Source organism: Erythrolamprus reginae, chromosome 1 (assembly GCF_031021105.1).
Source record: "Erythrolamprus reginae isolate rEryReg1 chromosome 1, rEryReg1.hap1, whole genome shotgun sequence".
Taxonomy (NCBI): Eukaryota; Metazoa; Chordata; class Lepidosauria; order Squamata; family Dipsadidae; genus Erythrolamprus; species Erythrolamprus reginae.
Genome location: NC_091950.1, coordinates 359,688,344 through 359,701,801, shown reverse-complemented (window position 1 = coordinate 359,701,801; position 13,458 = coordinate 359,688,344). Strand labels below are relative to the sequence as shown.

Sequence of the window (13,458 nt, the reverse complement as noted above, 5' to 3'; positions counted from 1 at the left end):
GATCCATACACTTTGGTGAGATATTAAGCTTGGCAGAAATTCCCCTTTCAGTGCCCTGCTAATTGTCCATCAACTTTTTCATGTGAAACTCATATTTTGCTATCACAGACTGTCCTCTTTATTTTTAACCATACAAATTAACTATTTACATATTTTTGGACTAGCAACATACCATTGTTATGTCAGTATAGTTATCACATGAGTTCATAAATAATAGCAATACAATTTTTTCTCACATCACTGAAGGAATAGATGCTAAAGACCATATCAAAACTTCGAGCATATCAGACACTCGAGGTATTGTTTTTCATTCATCCCTCATATGATTCAGAGTTAAAAACTATATATTTTAAATAAGCATACATTCAGCAACTTCCTGACTATTCATATGCCACACAGGAACCCATTTGCAATTAATTTTAGTATAAATTTAATATATCTCCTACTCAGCCCAATATAATATCTGCAATACAAACACTACCACTGGTATTGCCTAAATATTTGCAAGAAAATATTCTGCTGGGCTCTCTGGTAGAAGCCTCCTGAAAATTCACGGGTACAAATTTCAGACACACACATTTGAAAATTCAAAAAAATGTCCTTTATCACAAAATTCAAAAGAAACAAAGCACCCTTTTTGTATTGCAAAGATCACTCTTCCCCAAAACAACCTTGTCGGGCTGTACAAGTCCCTTAATCAGTCCTTAAGTACTTAGCTAGTAGCTGTGAAGAAACATCACAGCCCTCCTTTTTCCCAAGAAGTGAAACACACAAACACTTTACTCTGCTTTGATGTCAATCCACAAACAAAGTTCAGAAACAGTAAGGCACGAAACTAGCACGCTGCTATTTATAGCAGCAACTCTAATTACTGGAGCCCCACCCAAACACAGGTGGCCTCTCTTATCTCCTGTAATATTTCCTCAATTGGTCCCTTCGATGCATAAGTCTGCGCCTGCGTGGGTCTAACACTTCGTCATCCAAATTAACTGAAGATAATGGTGATTGGCTTCCTGGGCTGTGTGCCAAGCCCCCCCCCCTTCCAAGTCACCCTCACCTTCTTCTTCATCCGAGGAAACTGCACTCCCTGACTCTGCCGGCAACAAAACAGGCCTAGGACATGTTGACGTTTCCCCTGCCTCCACCTCCACATTCCCTGGGGCAGGAGCTGGGCCAGAGCCAACCACAACAGAAAACAATCAAGTTCAGAGAGCACCAAGGATACAAACATTACATATCTAAAAACAGGACTGGTTTTTAAACATTTAGTGAGGAATTAATTGAAAATTGAAGACCTTAAACTTTTTTCTCCTTTCCTAAAAATTGTAAGCATGTACTAAAGGAATTTCCTTATAAATCCCATTTATTTGAGCAGCGGAACAAAAAACAAATAGCTGAAGATTGACTCTTAGGTGATGTTTAGAAGATAAATAGGGCATGAAAGCTTTGAAATATTATAAAAATAGTTTAGATCAAGGTTGTGCTAATAGCAATAGCACTTAAGACTTATATACCACTTCACAGTGATTTTTATAGTCCTCTAAATGGTTTACAAAGTCAACCTATTACCCCCAATAATCTAGGCCCTCATATTTAATTTCTTAAATGTTAATTATTTCCCATACTCTAATCTGAACAGAGATACTGTACTTGTATTCCTTCCTTTAAAAAAAGGACACTAAATTCAGACAAACCTAAGCACTTAGAAAGTGCATTCACATGACTCTGTGTCATCTTTGTAAATGTGACTTTTTCAATAATATATTTGAGGGCATGGCATTAAAGAAAAAGACCTAGATAAAGAAGCAAGTAATTGGGTTTTAAATCTCATATGGCTTTAAAGCTGCTTGCCAATAAGCTCAGACAAATCCTGGGAACCAATATATGTGTGATGTATAATAAGAACATTATGAAACTCCCATAAGTTTCATAATGCTCTTATTAAGTAAAATCAAGGAAATCTAAATCTAAACATGAAAATGCAGTATCTTGGGTTTGGTAGCAAAGTCTAAATTTAGATATAACTTAGTCCTGCACTGCCATTACACTTCTTTAATAAAATGTACTGTTTATCATAAATATTGGTGCATCTGTGAATAATTTATAGGCTGATTGGGTAAATGACTTGTAGCATAGTAAATAATTCCCTTTTCACAAGAATCACAAAACTAAGGTATGAATGACATTCATTTCAAGTTAAACATTCTTAGATCAGCTAGAAAAGTCTTATGCCTTATGTGATAGCGTAAAATGTAAAAATATGCTATTAGCATCATAAATTAAAAGGGCCAACATATTTCTCTTAAGTCAGATCATAGATACTGTATATTACTTTATAACATTTTCTCTGCTTTCATTATTTCACTTGTAGGAACATGAAATCCACATATCCTTCTTTTATTGCAAGGACCACTATTTATTAAACATGTATGTGACTGTGCGACTTATAATAAAATATATAAAAACAGACAATATATATTACAGACTTGCAACCACAAGGAGGGACCAGAAAATTAATCATTAAATAGTATGGTCATTAAAAGAGGCAAAATGTGACCACATCCAAGACCATGTCCAATTTTATGACTTTTTTTGCCAAGGTCACTAAAGCAATCATTGCATGATTGTGACCTGCCACATCAACTTTGCAACTTTGGAATGCAACTGTGAAGGTCACAAATGACGATCGCATGACTGCAGGACTGCAAATGCAGTACAAGTTAGTTAATTATATATATATATATATATATATATATATATATTTCCTGCTAATGAAAAGGAAGGGAGACTACAATAGATCTATTTCGGGCTTATTTGCCTTCATCAGGTAGACTCTTCCTGGGATTTGGACCTGGGGCTCTGGCTCGTAAGACAGTGGCCTTAGCCTCTAGGCTACAGGCTCGCCTCCTGTATAACTTGTACCAGGCTTGTAGCATATATATATGTGTGTGTGTGTGTGTGTGTGTGTGTGTGTGTAGTATCAGCTTATACCATATATATATTTATGCTACCTCTTTTCGGGGATTCGGGGCGGCTTACAACATATGTAATCCTTGGGTTACAACCATAACAGTGCCTACTCATTACCGTTGAAAGTCAGGAAGGCTGTTAAGTGAACTGTCTCTCTTAATGAGTCGCCATCCTTGCTCTCCCAAATGCATGTATTACCTCAGGAGATCCTGGGGGGCTTGTGCAGGCACAAGTCCAGCAACCTCTATTAGACCATCTATGGTACTGGGGAGGAGAAGCATCTGGAACCTAGTGGGGTGGCAGAGTTGGCCCAGTGCCTATGGGCAGGATGGAGAGGAAACAGACGGGGGGGCATGCTTCAGTCAGTCATAAGGGCAACCACAAGGGTGCTGCAATAGACAAGAGGGAGGGAGGGAAGGAAGGAGGGAGGAAAGGAAGGAAGGAAGGAAGGAAGGAAGGAAGGAAGGAAGGAAGGAAGGAAAGGATTTGCAACCTACATCACAAAAAATATAAACAATTTTGGCAATTTTTCATTCTTCTTAATTTGTAATCAATGAAATCTTCATCCCACATCCCATCACTTATGTACAGTGATACCTTGTATTACGAACTTAATTGGTTCTGGGAGGAGGTTCGTAAGGTGAAAAGTTTGTAAGACAAAACCATGTTTCCCATAGGAATCAATGGAAAACCGATTAATGCGTGCAAGCCCAAAATTTACCCCTTTTTCAAGCCAAAGCGCCAGTTTTTGCGCTGCTGGGATTCCCCTGAAGCTCCCCTCCATGGGAAACCCCACCTCTGGACTTCCGCGTTTTTGTGATGCTGTAGGGAAATCCCAGGAGGGGAATCCCAGGATCGCAAAAACGGGCAGTCCCCTGGCAATGGAAGCCCGGAGGTGGGGTTTCCCAGCGAGGGAAGCCTCAGCGAAATCGCACCATTGCAAAAACACAGACGTCCGGAGGTGGGGTTTCAAGGACTTCTGTTTTTTTGCGATGGTGCGATTTCGCTGAGGCTTCCCTCGCTGGGAAACCCCACCTCCGGCCTTCCGTTGCCAGCGGAGCACCCGTTTTTGCGATCCTGGGATTCCCCTGCTGGGATTTCCCTACAGCCTCACAAAAACACGGAAGTCAGGAGGTGGGGTTTCCCATGGAGGGGAGCCTCAGGGGAATCCCAGGATAGCAAAAACAGGCGCTTCGTTTGCAATGGAAGTCCCAGTGGCGGCGGTGGGTTCGTAAGGCGAAAAAAGTTCGTAAGAAGAGGCAAAAAAAATCCAAACCCCAGGTTCGTATCTCGAAAAGTTCATATGACGAGGGGTTTGTATGACAAGGTACCACTGCATAAATATATTCATAAAGCATCATCATTTCAGACTTAGTGCCAGAAAGTTCATTAGAGTTGCCAATAATAACACATATTTTAACTTTGATCAAATAGACCAATTTTATATTAATTTCTTTTACTACCATTCTAGTCCATTAAAGTAAAGTCATAGAACTTGATTTCTTTTCATTTCTTTTTTTAGCCTTTCTCATAAGATTCACCTAAACTTTAACAAACCTCTTTTTGCAAATACAATATAAAAATACTAACCAGGTCACTTTTTATTTATTATTTGTAATTTCTTCTTGATTTTTAAAATATCAACTGGTTTCTTTTGTATGCCCAATGAAACATGTTTTTTTTTCATATCATCCTTGCAGCTTGTGATTTATAGATCCACTTTCAATGCTGGTTCTTCATTCCACTCAGTTTCTGTTTTGTCAGATAAAACTTATTCCTCTTCTGCCATTTCTTTCACACAAACTATTCACAGAAGCAAACAATGCAAGTGACATTTGATATTAACTTCTGATTACATTTTCCCAAAATATCTGTTATGATATTTAATCAGGTTTATGTATTTTTCTCCTTTAATTAAAATCTTTAGTTCCCTATAGTGTTCACATTTTAAAAATTGTTTAGATATTTTTTCTGTTATAGAAAAACATGCAAATCAACTTTCGCATGGAAAGAATTCCTTATAATTAACTTCAAGATCTTATTTAAAATTTATCTGCATGTCCAATCCATTTATAACTGTATAAAATCAAGGTCTTAATTGCCTTTTTCTATTTATTTAAATAATAATAATTCTTAAGCTTTTAGTTAAAATTCATTTCATTCAACTGTGTAAGCACTTTAAAAAAAGAAAAGGAGCTATAAATATTTAAATTAAATTAAAGTTTAAATATTAGATTTGTCATATGTTGTTTTATTGTTGTTAGCCGCCAAGTCTACGGAGAGGGGCGGCATACAAATCAAATCAAATCAAATCAAATCAAATCAAATCAAATAAAAAAATAAATAAATATGGAAATGTAGTGTCCCTTTAAAAGCACCAATTGTGCTTTGAACAAGATGGTTACTTCAACAACTGCCAGTGCTCAAAATTGGTTGGAGATTGCTGTCTTGAGATCTTCTTGTGAGTAACAACGAGTTATTGCACTTGGGGGCGATCTCTAACGCTCTTAAGAGGCGTGGTGGCTCAGTGGCTTAATGATACTGAAGATTGTCTGTGCTCCACCTCAGCTTTTGCTCACCTAGCAGTTTGAAAGCATGTTCTGTACCAGTAGATAAAAAGGTACCACTTTTGTGGGAAGACAAACCAGCGCTTTGTGTGACAGTTAGAATCCTGCTGTCACTGAACTTTCCCGGTTGCGACGCCCATTTGTGAGGCAGCTTTTGTGGAAGGAGAGGGACCTTGGATGATGCTGCAGGAAAAGACACTTGCCTTTCTCTCTGGTGCGAAGTTAGCTTGCCTTTTCTGGTGCACGGTGGAAAGCACGTAAGCGTGTACCTAACAGAGCTGGTAAACGGGAAGCCAACTATTATACTGCATTAGCACTGTAGTCTCCTGGCTAATGTAACACCGTCATATGCTAAATAAATAAATACATCCCATCCTCTCTTTGTCTGAGAGGTATGAAGAGCCAGTCTACTCACCAGCTCTTCATTCTTCACATAGACATCGGTTCTGCTTTTCCCAAAGCTGTCTTCAGTCCACAATTTCTTCCTCTGGAAGCCGTATGTTACAGTATCTGTTTGAAGCTGAAATAATCCAAGAATAGCTCCAGTATGGATGTGAAGTTTTTTCTACTTTTCAACATGTGCAGAGCAGGGAAATAGGATGTGTTGTTACATGCCAGGGAGATAGCTGAAAATGATGCATTCCATGCCAACAATCTTGTGGCTCCAAGTAGTAGTTCTGCTAGTTTTCTGTGGGATCACCCTCTTCTGTCTGGTTCCTGTCCTTCAGTTTTCTTGTGGCTGTAAGAAAAAAAGGATCTCTTGCTTCTGCAGCCACTGTTTTAAGAAAGGGGTGTTTGCGAAATCTAGACACAAAGCCTAGAAACCAACCAGTCTGTGTCTGCAATGGATTGTAATTGAAAGTGTACCGGTAAAATGAAAAATTCAGCTTTTGTACTTCTACAGCCTGCCTGGAAGGGAATTCCCTCCCCTCCTAGCTTCCTCTCCTCTCATTATGTTGGTAGGATAATGTACAGCTTCTCCACCAATCCCCATATTAAATCCCTTTTCTCAACTCTAACACTTCAGTAGCACTTATCCACTGGCTGCATCTTGTCTACACAAATCTGGAGGCCCATTAGATACCAGCAAAGAGATAAGCCAAAGTTTCAAGGAATGACAACAAACAAATCATTTAGCAGTGCAATGGGAAATTTAAAAAGCACAGTGCCTACAATGACCAGAGAATTGTGCATTGCCACTGGAGGAGGTCTTTCACATGCTGAATGGTTGGGCATGGTTGGAATTTCAGTTGAGAGAACCATCTTCCACATCAACCAGCCCTCAAAACATTACACATTAAAGTTACATGGACAGCAGTACAACACAACCCATTTGGGAAAGCAAGATTTAGGGTGATACAATTTCTGGCTGACTCCAGAAAGGGAGGGGAGCATATAAGCTAGCTGTATAGATGCGACCAGGATACAAAACCAAGTGGCTCATTTCATGATGAAATTGTATTTGAAAAACAAATGCCAAAACAAGTAAGCAACTACTATTGATACACAATTTACCGGTATGTATATTTTCTACAAAATATTCAAAAAGGATTCCTTTGCGCTCTATTGCACTTTTTTATCAAATCTGAATGCCAGGAATATTATTACACTGTGACTTTTTCTAAAATAGATCCAAAAATCGAAAGTAATAACAGTCTCTCACACTTCTCAAATGCCATTTCCCTCCTTAGAAATCCCAACATTAAGCTACTCATTTCAAAGACTGTCACACTGCTATGTTTCTAAAGAAAGTAGGTTACTGGATAACTAAATGCAAAGCACATTATTCACAACATCCAGCAATGTTGTAGAGCACATTTACTTCTGTACTAACAGTAAAACTAAGATCTGGTACAAAGAAAATGATGAAGAGCTATAAAAAGAACTGTGAGAATATTTTCCACATACATAGACCTGCAGTATGCCCTATATACACATGTAAAGAAGAAAATTAATGTATATTACAGAACACATTCTGAAAGTATATTTTCTGAGCATAGTGTATGTACATGTAACTGCAAAAATGTTTTATTTGTCATGTAATATCATTCCCTGAGAACATACATGTTTGGTTTGGTTAGCATTTAGATTTAGATTAATTTAGGTTAGGTTAATAAATAATAAATGGTTTTGTTTATGTGTTTAGGATTTAGGAAAGACCTGGGTAACTATAACTTCTTTAACTTCTCACAGAGTGGGCCTTCTCCGGGTCCCGTCAACTAAACAATGTCGGTTGGCGGGCCCCAGGGGAAGAGCCTTCTCTGTGGCGGCACCGGCCCTCTGGAACCAACTCCCCCCGGAGATTAGAACTGCCCCTACTCTTCCTGCCTTCCTTAAACTCCTTAAAACCCACCTTTGCCGTCAGGCATGGGGGAACTGAAACATCTCCCCCTGGGCACGTTTAATTTATGCGTGGTATGTCTGTGTGTGTGTCTGTTAGCATATGGGGTTTTTAAATATTTAAATATTTTAAATTTGTCTGATTGCTTATGATTTGTTTCTACATGTTGTGAGCCGCCCCGAGTCTTCGGAGAGGGGCGGCATACAAATCTAAGTAATAAAAATAAATAAACTGTACTATTAACAGAGTATCAATGCAGTACTAATAGATCAACACAATCTATGGGGTAACCTGATGAATAAAATTGCTCTGATGAGAATAGTATATTACAGAAAGTCATTTCCATCCTGTATTCTTGATACTCATTTTGTATTCTATAAAATATGTAGAATATTTAAGAAAAATCACTTTTTCCTACAGCAAAGAATTCAAACATTAATAAATTATAATGATGAAGGTTATAGAGGAGATACTCATAGTAAAATATATCTAAGAAAGAATAGAAAAGAAGATATAGTAATAGAACATATCAATGAAACAATAGAAGAAGAGATATAGGAATAGAAGAAAGGTATAGGAGATATAGGAGAGCAATAGGACAGGGGACAGAAGGCACTGTAGTGCACTTGTACTCGCCCCTTACTGACCTCTTAGGAATCTAGATAAGTAAACCTTAGATAATCTAAGGGTAAAGTGTTGGGGGTTTGGGGATGACACTATGGAGTCCGGTAATGAGTTCCACGCTTCGACAACTCAGTTACTGAAGTCATATTTTTTACACTCAAGTTTGGAGCGGTTAATATTAAGTTTAAATCTGTTGTGTGCTCTTGTGTTGACAGCTTTACAAGCATATAGAGCATAAAAAAACCCACGTGATTAGATGAATCCTGAATGCACACACGCACTTTTAAAGTCATACCCCACTGCCTGAAAAAGAACAACGTATTTGGGCAGGCAGGCACCTGAAAAAGGTAGGAAAATAACGAAGCTTTGGAAGTGCATCTATGATCCTGCAAAAAATTAGCTATACTTTCTGATTTAAATGTGGAAGAAGAAAAAGAACATGAATGATTTTGGAAAGGAAGGGGACAAGGAAATGTCAGAGATAAATGGATAACAAAAAGCCAAAAAAAGTGGAATTAGAACCTGAACAAGCAAATGAGAGAGAAGGCAAAAGCATAAACATAAAAAGAACTGGCAATGAGGAAAAATGAGAGATTTTGGAACAGGAAAAAATGCTCTAAGATGCAACTAATTATGTATGGAGCTGAATTGTTTAATACAAACATTTAACTTGTGCTTATATCGATGCTTTCAATGCAAGAGATGCTCTGAACACAGACTCCATTTTACTATGTTATTCCCTGCATTTTTGTGTAACCTGCAGGTCCAAACAAAACTGAACTGTATTGTAACTAAACTCACAGTTGCTAAAGCATCCCAAGTTCACTTTTCTGTAGGCTGAAATGCATGTGATTTTTTGTTTCTTGGTTTATTTCCTTGGATATGCTGCTGAAATACCCAAACAGTTTTTGAAGATACTTGGGTTCAAATCTCAGCTGACTTTATAAAGCTTAAATTTATTTAATTCAGTTTTAAGTTCAGGTCTTATTTCACTGTGAAACATACAAAAAATCTAATTGAAAAAACATTATAAATGAACAACGGGGTTATCTTTTTGACTACCAAACTTTCAGGCTGCTTTAAACAAAAGGCAGACTACTTAATTTTAACATCAAAACTGCATCTGCATTAACCCATATCACATGAGAAAGCTACCCAATTCCTTCAACTAACAGTTTTCTTCTCACTAAACGAGAGGTTCAACATGATCCAATTAGGAGATGGTTTAGGATAGGATTGTTTAAAGCATTTTATTGCACTGAAACTAAAAAGGGTTTTGTTTTCTTTACAGTCTAATTCAAATAGCATTTCTCTTTTGTTTTAAAATGAACATAGGAAGAACTGTGCTCACATACCAGTCCCCCTCTGAGTAGCTCACAATAACATAGGCAACCCCTAACATTCAAAGAAATGAGGGTTAAGATATTTTTAGATGTTTCAAAAAGAGAAATCCGCAAATATAATATCTAAGAACTAAAATGCAACAATCAGTTTATACGACTATAATTGTAGACAGAAGTCCTCCAAAAATGACTATCAATAAAAATTTAGAAAAGCCAGCATTGATCAATTTAATCCACATATTAAAAATCAATGGTACAATTAATATCAGAAAAGCTTAATAAAAGCCACTTAAGGAAAAGACCATAAAGAACCAATATAGTATTTAGGACTTTGGACATATGATGTATCTATAGTAACCTCTTCTCCCCTTATGAGGACAAGATACTCTTTTGGTCAGCTAAAGCAACGATGGACAAGTAACAACAGCCACAGTTATTGAACTTAATAAGCAGGTTGGTTGGCATGAATAAAAGCAGTGCTTGATAGTGATTGTGTCACAAACACTTGGACATCTGTACTTATAACAACTGAAATCTCCCAGTGGTCTTCATTGTGGCCCCATGTAGCCTGAAGTGCAGTATTATATATGCAATCTTTATAATATGGATAGGTAAGAAAAGGTCCATCGTTATAACTGGGACATTTGCCAACATCATTTTTGGAGACTAAAACATTCCTGGATGAATAGTTTCTCTTTAGAAATACTTGAAACTCAGGACAGCATGATTAAACAAATGAGGATAATGTGTGATGTCTTTTTTCATTTTATAAAGTGGGATCATTCAATTTCCAGGTCACCCACATGCAAAGGCTCCCCAAAAAGATACAGCTGCTACTTATCTGTGTCTGGCTGAATAAGAGACAACCACTAGCTCTTAAGTTTTCTCGACATGAATGGGTTGCCTTTCAGCGGTGGGCTGCTAGTCAGAACGCTAAATTGCGCTCGCCGCCGCAGCTCGTAGGTGCTTGCAGGATCAGCGCGATTTTGCTTCGGCACCTGTGGAGGTAGCAAAACTGCGCAGAGCCGCAGGTGTGCCAGTGTTTCAGTGAGGGTTTTTTGGCTTCCGCGCATGGCAAAACATGGGTGCACCTGCGGCTTCGTGTGCAGTTTTGCTACCTCTACAGGTGCAGAAGCGAAATTGTGCTGGCCCCGCAAGCACTTACAAGCTGCAGTGTCGAGTGCAATTTAGCGTTCTGGCTAGTAGCCCACTGCTAAGGTTAGTTTTTGAAGAAATCCAATTTTAAATAAATCTTTGCACGTGAGGGTGTTCCAATGGAATTTTATAATCATTGGAGAATTTATTGATGTGGACTGGAAGATAGCTTTTTTGCACCATATATATGGAGCTTTTTAATATGTACTTAGGGGAGCAAGGAAAGAATTATTCCAGAGAGGACTAGTGAATCTCTCTCTTTCTCTCCTCTTCCTTTCTCTCCCTCAAATAGAAACAATAATTGCATTGTTTCTTATTTTCTAGTTAGAAGCACAAGAAAATAAAAATGTACTTTTCTAGTCCTATTTTCAGAATCTTTGAAGGATAAGAATTATTTTAGAGTTCTGTACATGCAGTATCTTCTTCTGGGGGACTTTATTTATTTTAAGGACCACCTTAACTTTTAACTTACCTCCGTAGGATGTAGCCATTTCAGAAGCAGCTCCTCTTAATGGATTTGTATGGGAGGAAAACCCCGGTTTTACCTTCAAGCCTTTCTCTTTTCACAATCCACTGACTCAAGCAGCAGCAAGGCAAGACTGTGGGAGGGTGTTTTCTCTGTTTCAGCATTTTGTGCCCATCAGATCAATAGCCAGAGGCTGCCTCCTCTGGCGCCAAAGAGGACCTGCCTGTCAGAAACAGCCTGAGCTCTCTCCCACCCCCTCCTCCCTCCCTCATAGCTGGGCGTTTGGGGTGGATATGTGCGTGTGCGTGTGTGTGCCCGGTGGGTTTTGCTACCGCTTGTCACCCGAACCAGCCGTTCAACTCACCGCCTGTGATCTGCGCAGGGCCAAAGCACAGCGCCAACTTGAACCACAAGACCACCAGGGAGAGTTTAGACTGGCAGCGTTGAAACAGCAGCGGCGGCGGAGGAGGAGGAGGCTGCGGCGGTTCTAGGAACGCATCCCGGCTGTCCGGATTCATTCCATCATACATCTTTCATCCGCAAAGGGCATCCGGATTGAAACGGTCTGCAAACAGAAGCAGGCATCCTGCTTTAGCGGGTGGGGGGGACAGCTTTTCCTCCGCGCTATTCACCGTCTCTCCCCCCCCCGCTCCGATCTAGACGGTGTCTGTGTGGGGGAGACACTTTTCTCGGGCTTCTTGCCGGCAAATGGCACAGAAGCCATTTCCCCCCCTCAGCCCAGTTACCCTCCATTAAGCTCTTCTGCGCTCCCTGCTGGCAGGATAAGAGAACTACGATACAAAAAGAAGACCACCGGTCTCCTAAAACAATTTTCGGCTCTTTCCGGAGATGTGACGGATCCACCTCGGGAAAACGCAGTCCTTTTTTCCCCCCACCTCCCGGCGTAGAGTGGAAAAAAGAGTCCGGCGCTAATGGATAAGCCGGACCTGTCTCCACGTTCCCCTTGGCTGGCCACTCGGGTAAGACGGCAAAGAGGAGCATTTTTTCTCCAAGTGAACCCCGCCCCCTCCCACCACCACAGTTCCTCCGAAGATACGCCTGGTCGTTTGCAAAAGGGCCCCTCCGAGTATCTCCTCCTAAGGCAATATTTTTTTAAAATAAAAACAACCCGGGATTGAAGGGGGGGGGGGGCGCTACACAACACTGTAAAGTTATTTCCCTTCATGTCGCACCTTCTTTCGCCCCCGACCCCTCCTTCGTGACTAGCCGCCGGGATTCGCCTGACCTCCCCCCCCCCCCCCCGCCGGCTCTTACTGGCTTGGAAAGTCCTTACCTTGAGGGCTGCCTGCCTGCCTGCATGGAGCCTCCGTCGTTTCCCCAAGCCGGGCGCACACCGTGTCTCCCGCCCGCCCGCCCGCTCTCTCACCCGCCCGCCTCCACCGCACTGCCCTCGGCTGCCTCAGCGGAGGAGGACGGGGAGACGCTCGCGGCGCGCGCCGCCGCCACCGCCGCTCGCGCTCATCCCTACCTGGCTGCAGGGGTGGGCGGGGCGAAGCGCCCCCAAGGCCCGCGAGGCTCCGGCGCCGGCTGCAACAGAAGCTGCCGCCAATGAGAAAGCGGAGCGGGGCAACCTGCTTTTGCGCGCCGGCCGCTCTCCGCGCTTTCCTCGACCCCGGGAGGCCGCCCGTGTCTCCCCCGCCAGTCCAGAGGACGGTCGTGCGGCAGCTGCGCCGCGTTTATGCCGGTGATAAATGAGCCAAGGCGATGGCAGCTGCAGGAGCGGCAACAGCAGCAACGTTTTTTTTTTAAAAAAATCTTCCTTGCTTCGAACCATGGAAGATTTGGGATAGAGTTGCAATATCTAGGCTGTAAAAATTATTATTAGTAGTAGTATCGTTATTATTATTATTTTATTATTATTATTATTATTTTTTTATTATTATTATTATTATTTTATTATTATTATTATTATTAGTAGTAGTAGTAGTAGTAATAGTAGTAGTAGTATTACTACTACTATTAGAAATTGAA

At 40.5% G+C, this 13,458-nt stretch overlaps 1 protein-coding gene across 12 annotated transcripts in view; it reads right to left on the bottom strand.

Moving 5' to 3' along the window:
- Positions 1-13,116, bottom strand: part of SUSD4 (sushi domain containing 4) — a 62,593-nt gene extending 49,477 nt beyond the window's left edge. For 6 of the 12 annotated variants that reach the window (XR_011557497.1, XR_011557502.1, XR_011557499.1 and 3 more), the window contains exons 1-2: positions 12,761-12,924; positions 11,831-12,031 (exon numbers count right to left, since the gene is read on the bottom strand). Coding sequence is in view for 6 of the 12 variants with exons in the window: in XM_070734355.1 (XP_070590456.1) it covers positions 11,831-11,996 (166 nt within the window). In the remaining 6 variants the exon portion in view is untranslated. Of the gene's footprint in view, positions 1-3,168; positions 3,294-11,472; positions 11,600-11,830; positions 12,032-12,760 lie in introns of those variants that run through there. The other 6 variants (XM_070734358.1, XM_070734361.1, XR_011557501.1 and 3 more) reach the window with 4 other exon arrangements.
- Positions 13,117-13,458: the final 342 nt, after the last annotated feature.